At 38.7% G+C, this 15,080-nt stretch overlaps 1 protein-coding gene across 1 annotated transcript in view; it reads left to right on the top strand.

Moving 5' to 3' along the window:
* The window catches only part of LOC116333879 (guanine nucleotide-binding protein G(i) subunit alpha-2-like), a 50,867-nt gene that overhangs the window by 32,790 nt on the left and 2,997 nt on the right, over window positions 1–15,080 (top strand). The window contains exons 2-5 of the mRNA XM_031757158.2: window positions 3,145–3,187; window positions 7,833–7,974; window positions 10,058–10,218; window positions 12,759–12,887. Coding sequence (XP_031613018.1) covers window positions 3,145–3,187; window positions 7,833–7,974; window positions 10,058–10,218; window positions 12,759–12,887 — 475 coding nt within the window. The remainder of the gene's footprint in view (window positions 1–3,144; window positions 3,188–7,832; window positions 7,975–10,057; window positions 10,219–12,758; window positions 12,888–15,080) is intronic.

Below are 15,080 nucleotides of genomic sequence, written 5' to 3'. Positions count from 1 at the left end.
TGCAGGGATAATTAGTGTTTCCCCTTCATGCTTTGGGAATTACTGTCTGTGTGGTTTATTTAACACCTACTAGTATCCAACATTAAACCACCTGTTGGCACACAGGGAGCAGATAGATTTCCCTTAGGATAATAGAGGTAATTGCATTTCATTCCAACATGACATAAAGCAGCTACCAGCTCATCTGCAAAAAAAGGGTAGATACCCAATTACAGGCAAACTCATTTAGGTTTTAACTTAGTAGAAAACACAAACCAAATGGGTCCCTACACATGACATGGGTTTTTCTTCATCTCTATCAGCTCTTTAACAGTGAAATTAATGAAACTCACTGGGTGGCCTGGAGCAACCACACGCACAAATGGATTGTTTTTGATGTCTTACATAACCCAGTGGGATTGATGCATTCTCTCCATTTCTGCGATTAGAAGTTCTTCTCTCTATGGCAACCTGGGACTTGATTGAAGTTTTTTCTTTTTGTGCTGATGTAATGTGTGAAAGGAATACATCCAAAAAATACCTCAGTCATTTGGGATCATTTTCCTTTAACACAAATGTATTAATGACAGCCCACCCCATCCCCAAATCTGTAAATTCATTCAGTCTCCGAAGGGCTTGTTAGATGACGGTGTGTTGATGTCTCAACACTTTGGCTGGTCGTGCAGCTCTTGATATTTGTAATCTGGTTCATTGTGCTACTTCTGCTGCAGCTGGGTTGAAGACATGAGTGTAAGATTCTGTCAGTTTTTACTACCATTTTGAAGAAATATTAGTACAGAAGCTCAAAGATTCACAGATTATATACAGGGAGATGTACGGGTCAGGCCTCAGCTTCATCCAGCTGCAGCCGGACCCCAGTTAATCCTGTGGGCTTCCTGGCACCTTGTACTATCTCTGTGTTGGTTCTGCCAGTCACATGGTAACCCATCAGTAATCAGACAATTTCCTGAGTCTTGCTGGGAGATTTACAAATTCCCTGCTGCTTTTCCTAGTACTACACATCTTCATGCTAATAAGCCCTACTTCAGCAACACCCATGCAAGCAAGATGAGCTACGCATGCATGCACACTAACATTCTTCAGCTTTATATATATTTTGTGTGTATGTTTGTGTGTATTTTTAACATACTTATGTGAGAGTAAGCTAAACACTAAACACTAAAGCTGACTGATCTTGTTCAAATGAAACTGGACATTGGGCACTGGCAGTCCTGTTTCCCCCTCTGTGTTGTTTTTCTCCTCATTTTCTGCCATGAGTCAGACATAACCACAACTGTCGTGCACATTGCCCAGTTGCTAGGCAGTGGGCAGTATTTATTTTCTCTCAGACTTAACTTTTCTCCGTCTGCTGCTTTTCCACCAGCAGTGTGATCCCTTGCTGTATTTTCTTCATATACCGGTAATTAAAGTATATTGCATTCATTTGTTTGTCATTTCCATGTCATTGCTTATACTAAAAAATATTTTTTTTTTAAAAAGGATTGACTGACTTTTTGTGTATTCAGTCACAAGTTATAGGTTACTGTGGAGGGACTCTAGCCAGCGCTGACTCGTGAAATGTTTCCAAGCACTAGTATCGAAATGGCATGTGGGAATGAGTTGTCTCTGTGTTTATGGATCTGAAGTCTTCTGGACTTCTATAATCCAAATGAGATATGGTGATCAAAGTATGCTGTGAGAAAATAACAGGATCAGTAGTATCAGTGCAATTATCACAGAAAGTATTTGTATTGTATGATATCAAAAGCTTCTAGTTATTTGTTAATCAAAGCAGCAGGGACATCAAGGTATGTGCCAGACATCATTACTCATTTCTGTTAGCAGTTTTAGCTTCACAGGTCAAACTCCAAAGTGCTTGTTTACTACCTTCAGAAGAATCTGTGTGTAGGTGTGGTAAGAGAAAGGCTAGCTCTCTCAGCTCTGGTCAGTCAGATTTATAAACTCTGTTTTTTTTCTTCCAAGAGAGCCCTGTTATTGTAGGTATATTAACTACTACTAAATACTACTGCTGCAGCTTAAATAAAACAAGAAAAGTCTATGACAGCAAATATGATTTATTCAAGATTAAGTATTTGATCTGAATTCTGAGAACAATAATCGATTAAAATGTTGTGAACACCCCACAATATTTAATCTACCTGCGTCATTGTTATTTGAAATAGGGAATCAGTTTGTAGTTTTTACTTTACACTCAAATCAACGAGAACCAGAGAGTCTGTCTTTCTTCCCTTTCTTGATAATGTGCCTCAGAGACCGTGTTGCATCATGAATACTCCATCATGGTGTGAATTGCAAGTTGCCTCATAACCATGAGGATAACGTAAATTTGAGAATGTTGCAATATCCTGCTGAACAGCAGCACGATTTCACCTTTTGTCCACTCAGACATTGCTGTGGTCATATATTTAATCATAGTACACACCGTACACAAAGCGACTTTAGTCAATCTAAATCTTTGGATGTTTGTGTAAGCTGTTTTTATTGAAAGGCAAACTGCATGTGATCTATTAGTGTCTTCACTTGTATGCCATGGAGGAGTAGGAGCTGACAGCTGGAAAGTATCTTGGCCCATTCCTACCCTGGGGCTTGATTGTGCGTGCTGCATGCTGCGTTGCAGTGTATTTTGAGGGTCATCCCATAAAGACTTTACCCCAGGCGAGTACGAGCAGAGAGTGCACTGACAGGCACCCCTGGGTGTACGTCTGTGTGTAGTGTTAGATTCCTTGTGGCAGATGAGCTCTCTCTGGTCGCCTCAGGCTGTTAGAATAAACATAGTAGAGGATAAGAAAAGCCTATATCCTGTCAGTGCAAGACATTTCCATTAAAATGTTAACTACGATAAAAGTAGTTTCTTGAGAGTGGCTGTGACGTGTCTGCTGTGAAATTAACAGATCCCTGCATTGCCTTTTGAATTCAGACTGTAGAACTGACTTATAGCTGCAGAATACTCATAGGTATACAGTGAGTTAAAAAAGGAGACTGGTCCACGATGAAAATGAGAGGCAGTAGCCAACGCTGTGAGGTGAAGGGCCAGGGGATAAGACGAGGGTCCAGATGTGAGCCAGCCTTACTGGCTGCCTGTTTACATTTCTCAGCTAACAGGAGCATATTTTTAACCTCTGCCTGTTTTTGTTCTCTCTGCAGGTGCTGGGGAGTCGGGGAAGAGCACCATTGTGAAGCAGATGAAGTGAGTGACTGCTCATTGTTTCGCTTTTCCTCCCATCATGAATGCCAATTCAGTATATGTTTTAAGCATAAGTGATTCTATAAGGAATGTATAAATGTGCTATTGGTGTTGTTTAACTATTCATTTTAAGTACATCTTGAGCCACCTGTTTTTATGCACATCCTTTGTTTTGTGTGAACAAATTAGTGAGAGAGCTATAATCTTGAAAAAAACCCCATCACATATTTCTTTTATGCTTGGCTTAAGGCTCCATTATTAAAAGATAAATAAGACAAATTGTTGCTTTGTGCCACTATAAAACAGTAATATTTGGTCTGTGTGGTTCAATAACAATAAAAGTACATTTAAAGCAGAAATTATTTATATATTTATCACAAGTCTTAATTTTATTTGTCAAAAGTGATGATTTTATATTGTGCAGGCCAGATGGTTGCTTCATAATCTGAAACTGTCAGACAAACTGATAAGGATACAAGGACTTTTTATTTATTTTTTTAGAGGTTTTGTAGAAATATTTACAACAGATGTGGTAAATGTATGAGAAGCTAGTCATACAAGCACTAACATGGTTTCTCTTGTGTATTTATAGGCTTTGATTACTCGGTACTCATAAATGAAACTGCTGGTCTCTCGCCTGATTCTCACTCTCATCAGTCTCTGAAACCCTCCTTACTCGCTCTTACACTGATATCAAACAATTATTTCCGGTGCACAAATGCATAAAATACGCATCAAGTCATACACGTTGTGTAGATTTTCTTCACTTGCTGCAGCTTACTAAGCACTTATATAGTTCTTGAAAACCTGCTCACAGGCATATTAATATGCTTGATGTGTTTTCTTTTTTTTGTTTTGTTTTTTTGGATACATCGTTAGCATTAATCCCAGAGTAACTTAAAAAAGAGAGAGAGAGAGATTCAGCATTTTTGTCTTCCTATGTTGGAGTACAAAATAAATTTTATATTTGGTGTGTGGAATTTTTCCGTTACTAATAATGATGAAAAGGAGAATTTTTGTTGTAAAAAAATGTGTGAGACTCCCAGGGGGCCTGCAGCATTACTGAGGGGGTTTCTTTTAATCTAGTTTTGAAAATATTAAAGTACTATAAATAAATTCCACTGCTAGACATCCAGGTTGGGACAACTTAAGCTTGCCAAAAATTTTGACATTTCCAGGAAATGACAACATGAGTGGATTACAGTTTTTGGAGTTCTCTAAAAAATTCCCTCTGGTCCACATTGTATACAGGCCCATTATACCCGCCGGTGTCGCCCTCACAGAAGTTGGTGCAGCCCAAAAGTGACGCCACATCCGCGGGTGAAAGTCAGAGAAAAAACTTAAGAACAAAAAACACCAACATTGTTCAAAGAATATTGTAGCAAGTACCCACGCCCTTAGTGCCGCTACAGATGGTGACAAGGCTGTGGGGATGTACGTGACACCACAGACCAATGCGGTGACCATTATAGACCTTGAAACCAGCAGTCATAAAATGGTTAAATGAGAAAAAAAGCAACAAGATTGATATAGTTAAAAAAAACTAAACTAAATACTAAAACTACAAGTGACAAAACATTTTAGTTAACAGAAATAAAAATAAAAACTGGTCATTTGAAAAAATTGAAACTAACTGAAAGTATTTTGTGAACTTGGGAAGTTAACTGATATAAAATAAACACAATGATGCTGCCTGATGAGGACCTGATGAGTGTGTTTATTGAGACTTTGGATGTCTACAACACTGAGTCAGCTGCTTTCATGAAGTTTTGTGTTTTTATTGTAAAACGTGTTGATTTTTCACTAATCTTGCCTTTGACACATGCCCTCCCTACAGTAATAAAAGAAAACAATTAAAGTAATCATTAAAAAGACTGAAACTAACACTTTAACTAATAAAAATTAAATTTAAACAAAGCATATTCCAACAATAAAAACTAAATTAAAATAACAAAATCCACTCACTCTTCTAATACTCTTGTGATTAAAACTTTTCCAGAAGTCAAACATGTTATTGTATTTTGATGGATGATGTGCGAGTACTTTTTCTTTTGACATATAAAATTTTTTTGAGGTTTTGCAGACATGTGACCGCTAACCATGTGACGTTAACTTGTCTGTAATTTTGGATGTGTGACAATTCAATGACTAAGCTCTCAGTCATATGCCCTAGGGGAATGGTCAACCATCGCCAGTCATAAGGGAAAACTGAGTATTCCCTCATTGGTTTACAGTCAGTGACCATCTGACTGCCACTGGTTTTTAGGGAAAAAAGTGTATTCCCCAGTCAGCTGAGGGAAAAAAAACACCTTGTGATTGCTTTGGTCACTAATACAGTCCCAATCAAAAGTTTAAGACCAATTGAAAAATGGCAAAAAATCATATTTTGCATGGTTGGATCTTACCAAGATTCAAAGTAGAGCTTCAACATGCAACAAGAAGAAATGGCAGCGAGACAAAACATTTTTTTGAGCGTGCAATTTATTAGAAACAACACTTAAACTGAAATGGACTGTTTTACAGCTGATCAAACGTTTAGGACTACACCTCCAAAAAAAAAACCCTGTAACACCAGTCGTCACCACACAGACGAGGGCCCTCAGTCATGAGGGATGCTCTCTGCAACATTTGGACATAGCCAGCGGCCTTTTGATGCCTCTGCACCTCCTGAAGCTCCATTGTTCCACCTAAGGAAAAAGCACCCCCTTATGGCGCCCCTTCCACTGTGGCGCCTAGAAAACATCTCAGGTGGGATCTGTTTGTCATGCCAATAACGTTGGAAACCATCAGGACCATCAAGGTGAAATTCTTTTCTCATCAAAGAATAAAACTTTCTTCCACCTTTCAATGTCCCATGTTTGGTGCTCTCTTGCAAAGTCCAAACGGTCAGTTCTGTGGCATTCAAGGAGACGAGGTCTTTGAAGACGTTTTTTTGTTTTTGAAGCCCTTCAGTCTCAGATGCCGTCTAATACAGTCGGCACCAGTAAGGGTCAAAGATTTGACAGACACCCAATTGGATACTCCGGGTCAGTGCTGGTGAAATTGTTTTGGGTCTTCCCCTTGACTTTTTTATTCCATAACCCTCAGGATCATTTAAGAAATTCCAAATGACTGTCTTACTACGTCCCACCTCAACAGCGATAGCGCGTTGCAAGAGACCCTGCTTATGCATTTCAACAACCCGACCACGTTCAAAAAAGAATGTTTTTTTTGCCTTTGCCATCAGAACATCATGACAGTGTGACTACCTGACAGAAAATGACAATGAATCCACATTTTTGCACAGATGGTCTTTTAAAGGCATGTGGTCCTAAATGTTGATCAGCTGTAAAACAGCTTGTTTTAGTTTAAGTGTTGTTTTCAATAAATTGCACGCACAAAAAACGTTTTGTCTCACTGCCATTTCTTCTTGTTGCATGTTGAAGCTCTACTTTGAACCTTGGTAAGATCCAACCATGCAAAATATGATTTTTTGCCATTTTTCAATTGGTCTTAAACTTTTGATCCGGACTGTATGTTTGTGGACTTGGTGGAAGTGATGGGCTTGTCTAGAAACACAAGCCAGCTACTCCTAGAGCTGTAGTGAAAATGAAAAGTGTAATGCAAAGTTGACATGGAGATCGATTGCCTTCAAATTAAAAGTTACATACTTTAAAACATAGTTGCTGCAGAACAGCTTTTGCTTTGCAGACAAAGGTCTCCAAGTTGAACTACCGATCGGCTAGCAGTTGGCAAGTATTTGCAGACAAACATGGAAAAACTACAATCAACCAAAGCAATCAGTAGGAGGTTTTTGGTGTAGGACCTTCTTTCCAACTAATTTCACATAGCAAGAGCCAGAAAAGTTCAGGAATCGCTTCCAACCAGCTGGGAATACATTTTTCCTTAGCAACTGGCAGTTGCTTCATGTCCAATATGGCAGAAAACTCCCAAGCAATGTGCGCCTGGCATCACATGAGAAACCACATCGGTTTGAGTTCGGCATATGAACAGTTTTGTGCCAAATATCAAGTTCCTGATTGTTCTTAGTTGTAAAGGCTTTAATGACAAGTTTATTTTTGCCTTACAAGACTGTCAGTTAGACGAATTTCTCTAAAATCATTTAGTGTGAGAGGAAGCCACCCATGAGCTTTCAGTAATTTTGGCTGCGCCTCACATTGCTTCACAGTGGGCTCTCTTGCATTTTAATGTGGTCCTATTCAGCACATCACACAACCACTGAACATCCTGGCTGAGGCAGGCTGGGGAAGATAGTTCTGTTTGGTTTCCAGCCCAGAGGCTTCTGTCTTTTCAAACACATGCTTTTTTCCCTCTCTACAGTTGTATCTACACAACTCAAAAAGGAAGTAAATATTTGCTCTAGTCTCTTGTAACTGAATGATATAAAACACCTGAACGTTCCCAGTAGCTCAGACCAGCAGCATCACATGCAAATCTGTGTGTGTCTTTTTTTTTTTTTTATTAATCTCATGAAATATACATTTCTATTGTTTTAATGGGTTCTTTTTTTAGGTGTCTGCTACAGTACTTTTCATTATTTTATAGCAGCATTCAGCTTTGTGAATAATTGCTAAGTTCAGTTTTTTAACATAAATTATGTATGAGTTGTTGCTTTATCTGAATCACCATCCTTCCCTCTTTTCTCCAGGATTATTCACGAGGATGGATACTCAGAAGATGAGTGTAGGCAGTACAGAGCAGTCGTCTACAGCAACACAATCCAGTCCATTATGGCTATCATCAAAGCCATGGCCAACCTCAAGGTTGACTATGAGGAGTCTGCCAGAGCGGTATGTCTTTAAAATACAGAACTTTTCACCCAGTGCCATCCCCTCCATGAGGGAGATATGAGTGAAATGATATTAGTGATGCAAAAATGTTAAGATTTTGCAGCTCTTTTCATAAATCACTGGAAACTTCTGAGCTTTAGACTTTTAAACTTTGCTCAGTGCACCTGTTATAATATAATGAATATTAAATATACATTAAAATGCAGACAAAGTGTCGAAGTGCTCCAATGCTCCCACGTAATTTTAACTTTGCCATTCAAGGGTTATACTAAACCTGCAGGATAGTATAGTGCAATTAAGCTTTAGCACGCAATTCAGTGATAACATCTTGACTAATCGCTACCCAAATTTTCCTCTCTGCCTTCTTCATAACCCTCCATATCTTACCCTGAGGATTTAAGGATTTGAGGCAGCAGAAATTATGCAGATCAAGAATTTCTCTAAGTGCTGTGTGATCTATTCTATTCATAAATGAACACTGGGTAGCAGATATTGAAGATGGAAGCCTGCAGTGTCAGAGTACCACCCATAAAAAGATCACGGAAATAAAGTCGGTCTTTACTCAAGAGAACATGAAACACAATCATTTGTTCTACTGAGCCATCATTTCTCATGTGATTCTTGCCTCATATTCCACCCCATCTTAGATTCATGCAGGCTGTGAAACACTGATTATTTTGTAACTCGATTAATCCTTGATTTGGAGTTTCTAAACACATTTGATACGTTTTTCCAAATTTCACCCTCCTGGGTGACCTTTATTTCAGTGTAGCTGTATAAACATGAGTGAGTGTGTGTGTGTGTGTGTGTGTGCGCGCGCCAGCCAATCCTGACACACAACTGCCTGTTGTGTGTCAGGATTGGCTCTGCCAAGGTAGTAAGCGCTACATGACAGGTTCTGCCAGACAGAGTGCGGTATTAAAAGGTAATTTTTAAGTTAAGCATTCCCCCATTGTGGTGAGCTGCAAAGAGCTTTTTAGTATCCTGTATCTTTCAATCATTTCAGTCAAAAAGAAACAAGCTACTATACTCTACACTTGTTGTGTACATGCGTCTTTATTGTTTACCAAATAAGTGTGAATGCAAGGTACTGGTATAGGATCAGATAAGGCCCTTTCAGACATATACTCCTTTTATCAATCACATTAATCTTAGTCACATTAACATTGAAGCATTCACAAGATTTAGAGTGCACAGAACTCTTTTGCATGTCTGTGTGTTGCTGAGCTCACTAAAAACCTACCTGTTTTGAATCATCACTGAGGGATTTGAGTTTTCGTAATCCAGAATATTGTTTACCTCCCGTAAACTTGACTGCGAGGGGGAAGGGTGAGCTGCAGGACACTGACACAGAGGACAGAGAGAGAGAGAATTCAAGCATACACATACTTTTACCATCACTTTGTGGGTATGCCTGGATGAAGCCGTGAGAATCATTAACCCGAGCCAGTTGATTGACTTGTTTGAAGGTCGTACAGTTACAGGAAATTCAAGTTACGTAATGTGGAAAGAAAAAGAAGTTGTCCGGTTATGAAACCAGAAGTGTGTAGGGGTTGTAGTTTGTGCTACTTTTAATTGATGCCGATCAAGATATCAGTCTTTAAAAAACAAAATTACCATAAGCACACACAGAATACGTGGAATAACAGCATGTTTGTTTGTTTTTTTTTCTGTGGCAGTGGCATATAACCAGTTACCAAATTTAATAACGGATTTTAATCAGAATATCAGTAACCCCGGGAATCTTGGCTGTACGCTTCAATAAACTCAAGTTTCAATTTTCTCAATTGGTTTAAAAAATAATTCTGTGGTTCATGTGATTGATGGTTTTACTGTAATAATATTTTTTTCTGATTTTGCCCTAACTAATGAAGTTAGTATCTTATATTTTGTGATTATAAAATGTATTCTGAGCCAGGATTATTTTTCCATGCAAACTAAAAATACAATGGAAGCTATGTGAAAGCAAAGTCCTGCAGTGTTAGACTTACCTAGTCTGTTCCTTCATGAAGAAAAGTAAGAATAAATGCATTTTTATATATTGATGTGTATGTTTTGTTTTGGGGGGGTTTTTTTGCACTAGGATGATGCTCGCCAACTTTTTGCGCTGTCAGGAGCGGCAGAAGAGCAGGGCACCCTGCCAGAGGACCTGTCCAACATCATCCAACGACTGTGGGCTGATGGCGGTGTGCAGAGCTGCTTCACACGGGCCCGAGAGTACCAGCTAAACGACTCTGCGGCCTAGTAAGTGCCTCAATAACCTGGGAGTGGAAAGAACAAGAAGACATTTGTGGGCGTATCTGGCACTGTAAAGCATTTAAAAAAAAAAAAAACCCATGGTTAATTAATTTATGAAACCATTCCTTAATCCAGATTTAGAGCTAAAGTTTAAAACTACTGCTATCAGTAGGTTAATCCCCAATATCCAAACCTTTTATTTTTGTTCCACTTGTATTCTTTATTTATTTATTTAATTTACTTTTCTTTTTGTTTTGCTTTTTTAGTTTGACCTTTCTTGTATGTTAGATTCCTCTTTGTTATTTTTAATATTGTCTTACATTTCACTACTTCATCACATCAAACACTGACAAAGCTTGCGCAGGGAACAGTAATGGTTATTAATATTGAAGAGATCAGTGTTTAATTTTATCAGTGGCTTTGCCTTATACGGACAACAGAGTCGAGCTCAGTCTCTCTGCAGGTCTTAATTAGCTCAATGACCCTTATCATTTAAGTGCCCCATTTGTTGGCTGCATTGGTCTAATCTACTGGTGTAATAATGGGAAGAGAATGAGGTAAGCGCGAGACGCTACCGGTGAGAGGTGGTTATCACGTCCACCCTCGGGGGAGTCTTGGGGAATAGAGAGTATTGTTAACCACTATATTCCTACAAGCTTCAGCAGCAATTAACAGCACTAATTTCTGTTTAAATGGAAACCCTTTAATAATGACACTTTGATCGATGACACCTCCAGATTGTGCTGTGAGGTTTCAGTGTAGTGCTAAGTGCTTCAAGGTGATATTTAACATCCAGGGAGAATAATATTGTTCTGTGTTTGTGTTGGCCTGTATAATCATAACATCTCAGTCTCGTATTCACCGCCCTTGTTAAAGCTGAGGGGACCCTGAAACATGCTGCTAACACGGCCTCACATTTAGCACCTCTGGGAGTGGACACTACAGTGTTTCATCATTGCTTTTGTAGAGAGCAGAGTGAGTAGGTTGAGGACCAAATGAGTCTGGCACAAGACCATAATCCATATCTGAGCACCTGCTGAGAGGGAGAGAAAGAAAAGGGAGAGATAAAAGAGAAAGAGAATGGTACAGCGCACATTAACCGAGGCCTCTCTTCTATCACACCCTGGATCTTTTCTTCTTCTCCTTCTTCTTCTTCTCCTTCTCCTTCTTCTTTTCTTCTTCTTCTTTTTTTTTTTTTTAAAGAGGGTTTACCCTGGCAGGCTAAGTTTATTACTTTCTCTCATCCACATCTATAAACATAAGCTGGGTCAGTATTGGTCTATCACACATATTTCACTCTTTGAGTAAAGGATGCTTGGTGTATTTTGGAAGTTTTGTCAGTACATAGTTTTCTCAGCAGAACAGCTCCAGTTTCATTATTTACAATATTCTGAACTGTCAAAATCAGCTTCAAGAATCAAGTAACCGTGGCTGTCAATAAACTGGTTTTTCTTTGTGCTGTAATTGTTATGAGTGCAGCAATATTTCTAGTCTGCCATTCTACAGATCTACTGTAGCCTTGTGCCAAGTGTCTTAAACTTCTGTGTAATAAGTGTGACAATATTAAGCCACCAACCTTCCAAAAGAACAACTGCAGTTAAGAACAAAATTCTATGAATATACAGGATTTATAAACATAATGATCAAACCAAACACTCTTAAATCTGATGTATGAACTACAAAAGCAGCCTAAATCACTCTCTGGGCTGAGTGGGATTATGATTACACTGTCAGGCATGCTGAATGAGTAGTGGTATGAAAGCTCAAATATTTACACTTGGGTTGTGGTGTTGTAGGAGATTAAATTAAGTTCCAACACTTGCACAGTAACTCTTTTTTTATGCAGCTGAATACTGCATTAAAAGATGGACAGATTATATGTTCGCCCTCTGGCTCTTTCTGTGTAGTTTATGAGATGAGATGAGATAAACAAAAGACACTGTCCCTTTGTGCTCGTGTCTGTTTAAAGACTAAGATCTCAGTGTCTCAGCAGAATTTTGTGTTTGAGCTGCTTTTACTAACCGCAGGTTGCGACATTTGCTGCATTTTAAAGCAAGCTTCAAATATTATTTGTGAAACTTTTCCGTTGGTTCAGAGCAATTTTGTGTATGTTACATTTAAGATGCTATTAATTGATCCCCATAGTGAAATTAATTGTCTGCAATTAAAATTCAAGTTAGGAAAAGCCCATTAAGTCCACCTTAAGTATTCGTGACTGTATTTTTTTTTTTTTTTTAAATGCGATTGGGTAGATAGAAACTGTAAAGGACAAGCAGTCTTGTGGCGTTCTCTGACAGGATGTCAACACATGTAATACGATCATAAATTCGTCTGTGTTTAGACAGCAATGTGCTGCTGGTGCTGTTACTGCCAGCATGAGACATGTCTCACGTCTGTCTCCAGGAACAGATGGGGCTTTGAACCAGAAAGAACATTCTCTCACATCTTACCTCAACAAAGTATCTCAAGATAAAACACCCTTTGTTAGGTTAGAGGAGGATGCTCCAAGGTTGATAAATAATAATGTGTTTGTATCCTTCCATCAGCTACCTTAATGACCTGGAGAGGATAGCCAAGCCAGACTACATCCCCACACAGCAAGATGTGCTGCGGACTCGAGTCAAGACCACAGGCATTGTGGAAACACATTTCACCTTCAAGGACCTGCACTTCAAGTAAGACTTCTTTTACTGTTTTTCTTGGCTCTTTAAGCTAATTTTATGAAATAAAATTCGAATTTTACAAAAGATACATTAGGCTGTAACCTGTAACTTTTTTTTCCTTTTTTCCCCCGAAGTGTTTAAACATCAAAAGTGAATAATTGTTTAAGCATGCTAACTAAAAGACATGAATTTGATGAGTAAGGAATTTTACATTTCTCTAATAATACAGTTAATCATAGAGCATGAGATGCATCACCTTTACATTTTACCCCTCAGCTATAAACAGATGATGGGGTTTGTCGTCAAACCGCTGGGCAGGCAGGCAGGTGGATATGCAAGTTTGTAAATGTCATAACTGAAAAATGAGGCAATGTAGAAGTTTGAAATTGATACCTTGGGTGCAGCTGCTAAAAGTCGGACGAGTTCGAATCCTGGTGACCTTGACCTCGAGGTCAAGTTTTAAGATAATCTTGTAAATGCAGGATTTTTAAATTGATGCCATAGGTGTGTGTATTAGTAGGCTGAGGGGTAGTGCTGTATTTTTGTGATTGCTCTGAGCATTCTTATTTACATATTGATAACATTAAATTATGAATGTGAACAAAAAATGACTGAACAAAAGCAGTGAAGTCTAATCTGATCTTCCAGGCTTTATAATATCACTTTAAGCTCTATTTAATATGTACATAAAAACGCCTTTCTTAGAAAATGATGCTTTACTGCTTTGACTACAAGTTGTCATCAAAAGGTTCTGTGTAGAGGTCCATAAAGTGTTGGATGCATGTCACGTTGAAACTCTTGTGTTCCCGAGGACCATTTTCAGCTGCTATTTAATTATTTAGCTTTTTCAGTTGTTATAATGCAAATGAAGTAACTGTGAATGATTCCTCACTGATAAAGTCTTAAGTCAAGTAAGTCAGGTTTTGACTTTATATACATGATATATACATGACCTCAAAGAGTTTGGGCTCCACCACTTCTAGTGACTTTTTGAATACTGTCAAAGCAGCCAAGAAAGTGTGTTTATGGGCTTATGAATCATGCTTTTATATTTGCACTGTAACTGTTGTGACTTCTTTGCAGCACACAATGTTTCTTCTTTACCGAAAGTCATAAAATTCTCAGAAAGGAAAACATTTAATTTTTTTCCAGTTTGCAGAGTAGTTGCTCATTTGAACAATTGAGGCCATTATTATTAGTATTATTTTAACCTTTAAGAGCTCATGCCATCCATTACTGCACTGTAATGTCACATTTCTGTTTACGATTCATAGGGTAAAAAAAAGGGGAAAACCTTCAGTGATGAGCAGAAAGATCAATATCAGTGATTGCGAGTAAACTGTGGGAAACGTGTGGGATTTTAGTGACTGAATAGTTGCCATTGCAGGATTATACACATCAGTGAAAGAATTTATTAAGGAATGCAAACTGTTGCTGTTTTGGAAATTTGAACACTGATTTCTAGCCATGCTTCTCAGAAATGTTTTTGTTTGTGATTATTGCTAATGGTGTATCCCCCATTGCTATAACCACACACAACCACATTATACTTCATATCTGATGCGCACAGTAGTCAAGCAACAGGGGAAAGTATTTGTAAAATATTCAACACCTCTTCACTCAGAGTTTACTGAAAATAAGCGTGTCAGTGTGTGGCTCCCATGTGGAAGGTGTCACACTCGTGTCTCAATAAATAAAGTAATTCTTTGTAAAGGACATTAACCAAATCCATGCAGACGTGTTTACCTAATGCAGTCTCTTTCGTGCTGGAGTGTATGATATATTTGACTTATGTGAGCAGTGCTGTGGATGAGCACACTGGTGGGGTAAACAGTGTAAAGCAGCGGTCCCCAACCTTTTTTACGCCACGGACCGGTTTATGCCCGACAATATTTTCACGGACCGGCAATGAGGTGTCGCGGATGAATACAACAAAATAAAACTAGTGCCGGTACCGAAAAAAAGAAGATTTATTCATAACACACGTGAAAAGACCCAGGAAAACCGAGTTAACGATAAAACGATAACAAAATAACGTTGAAAACCGATAAAAACCCTGAAAACCATACATTTCACACCTGAGCCTCAACTCTCGCGGCCCGGTACCAAACGACTCACGGACCGGTACCGGTCCGAGGCCCGGGGGTTGGGGACCGCTGGTGTAAAGTGTGTCACTGTTCTAAACATCCCCGCTTCAGTCAGCCC

This window comes from Oreochromis aureus, linkage group 5 (genome assembly GCF_013358895.1).
Source record: "Oreochromis aureus strain Israel breed Guangdong linkage group 5, ZZ_aureus, whole genome shotgun sequence".
NCBI classification, from domain to species: Eukaryota; Metazoa; Chordata; class Actinopteri; order Cichliformes; family Cichlidae; genus Oreochromis; species Oreochromis aureus.
The sequence above is the reverse complement of the archived record's forward strand: the minus strand, read 5'-3'. Positions and strand labels throughout refer to the sequence as shown.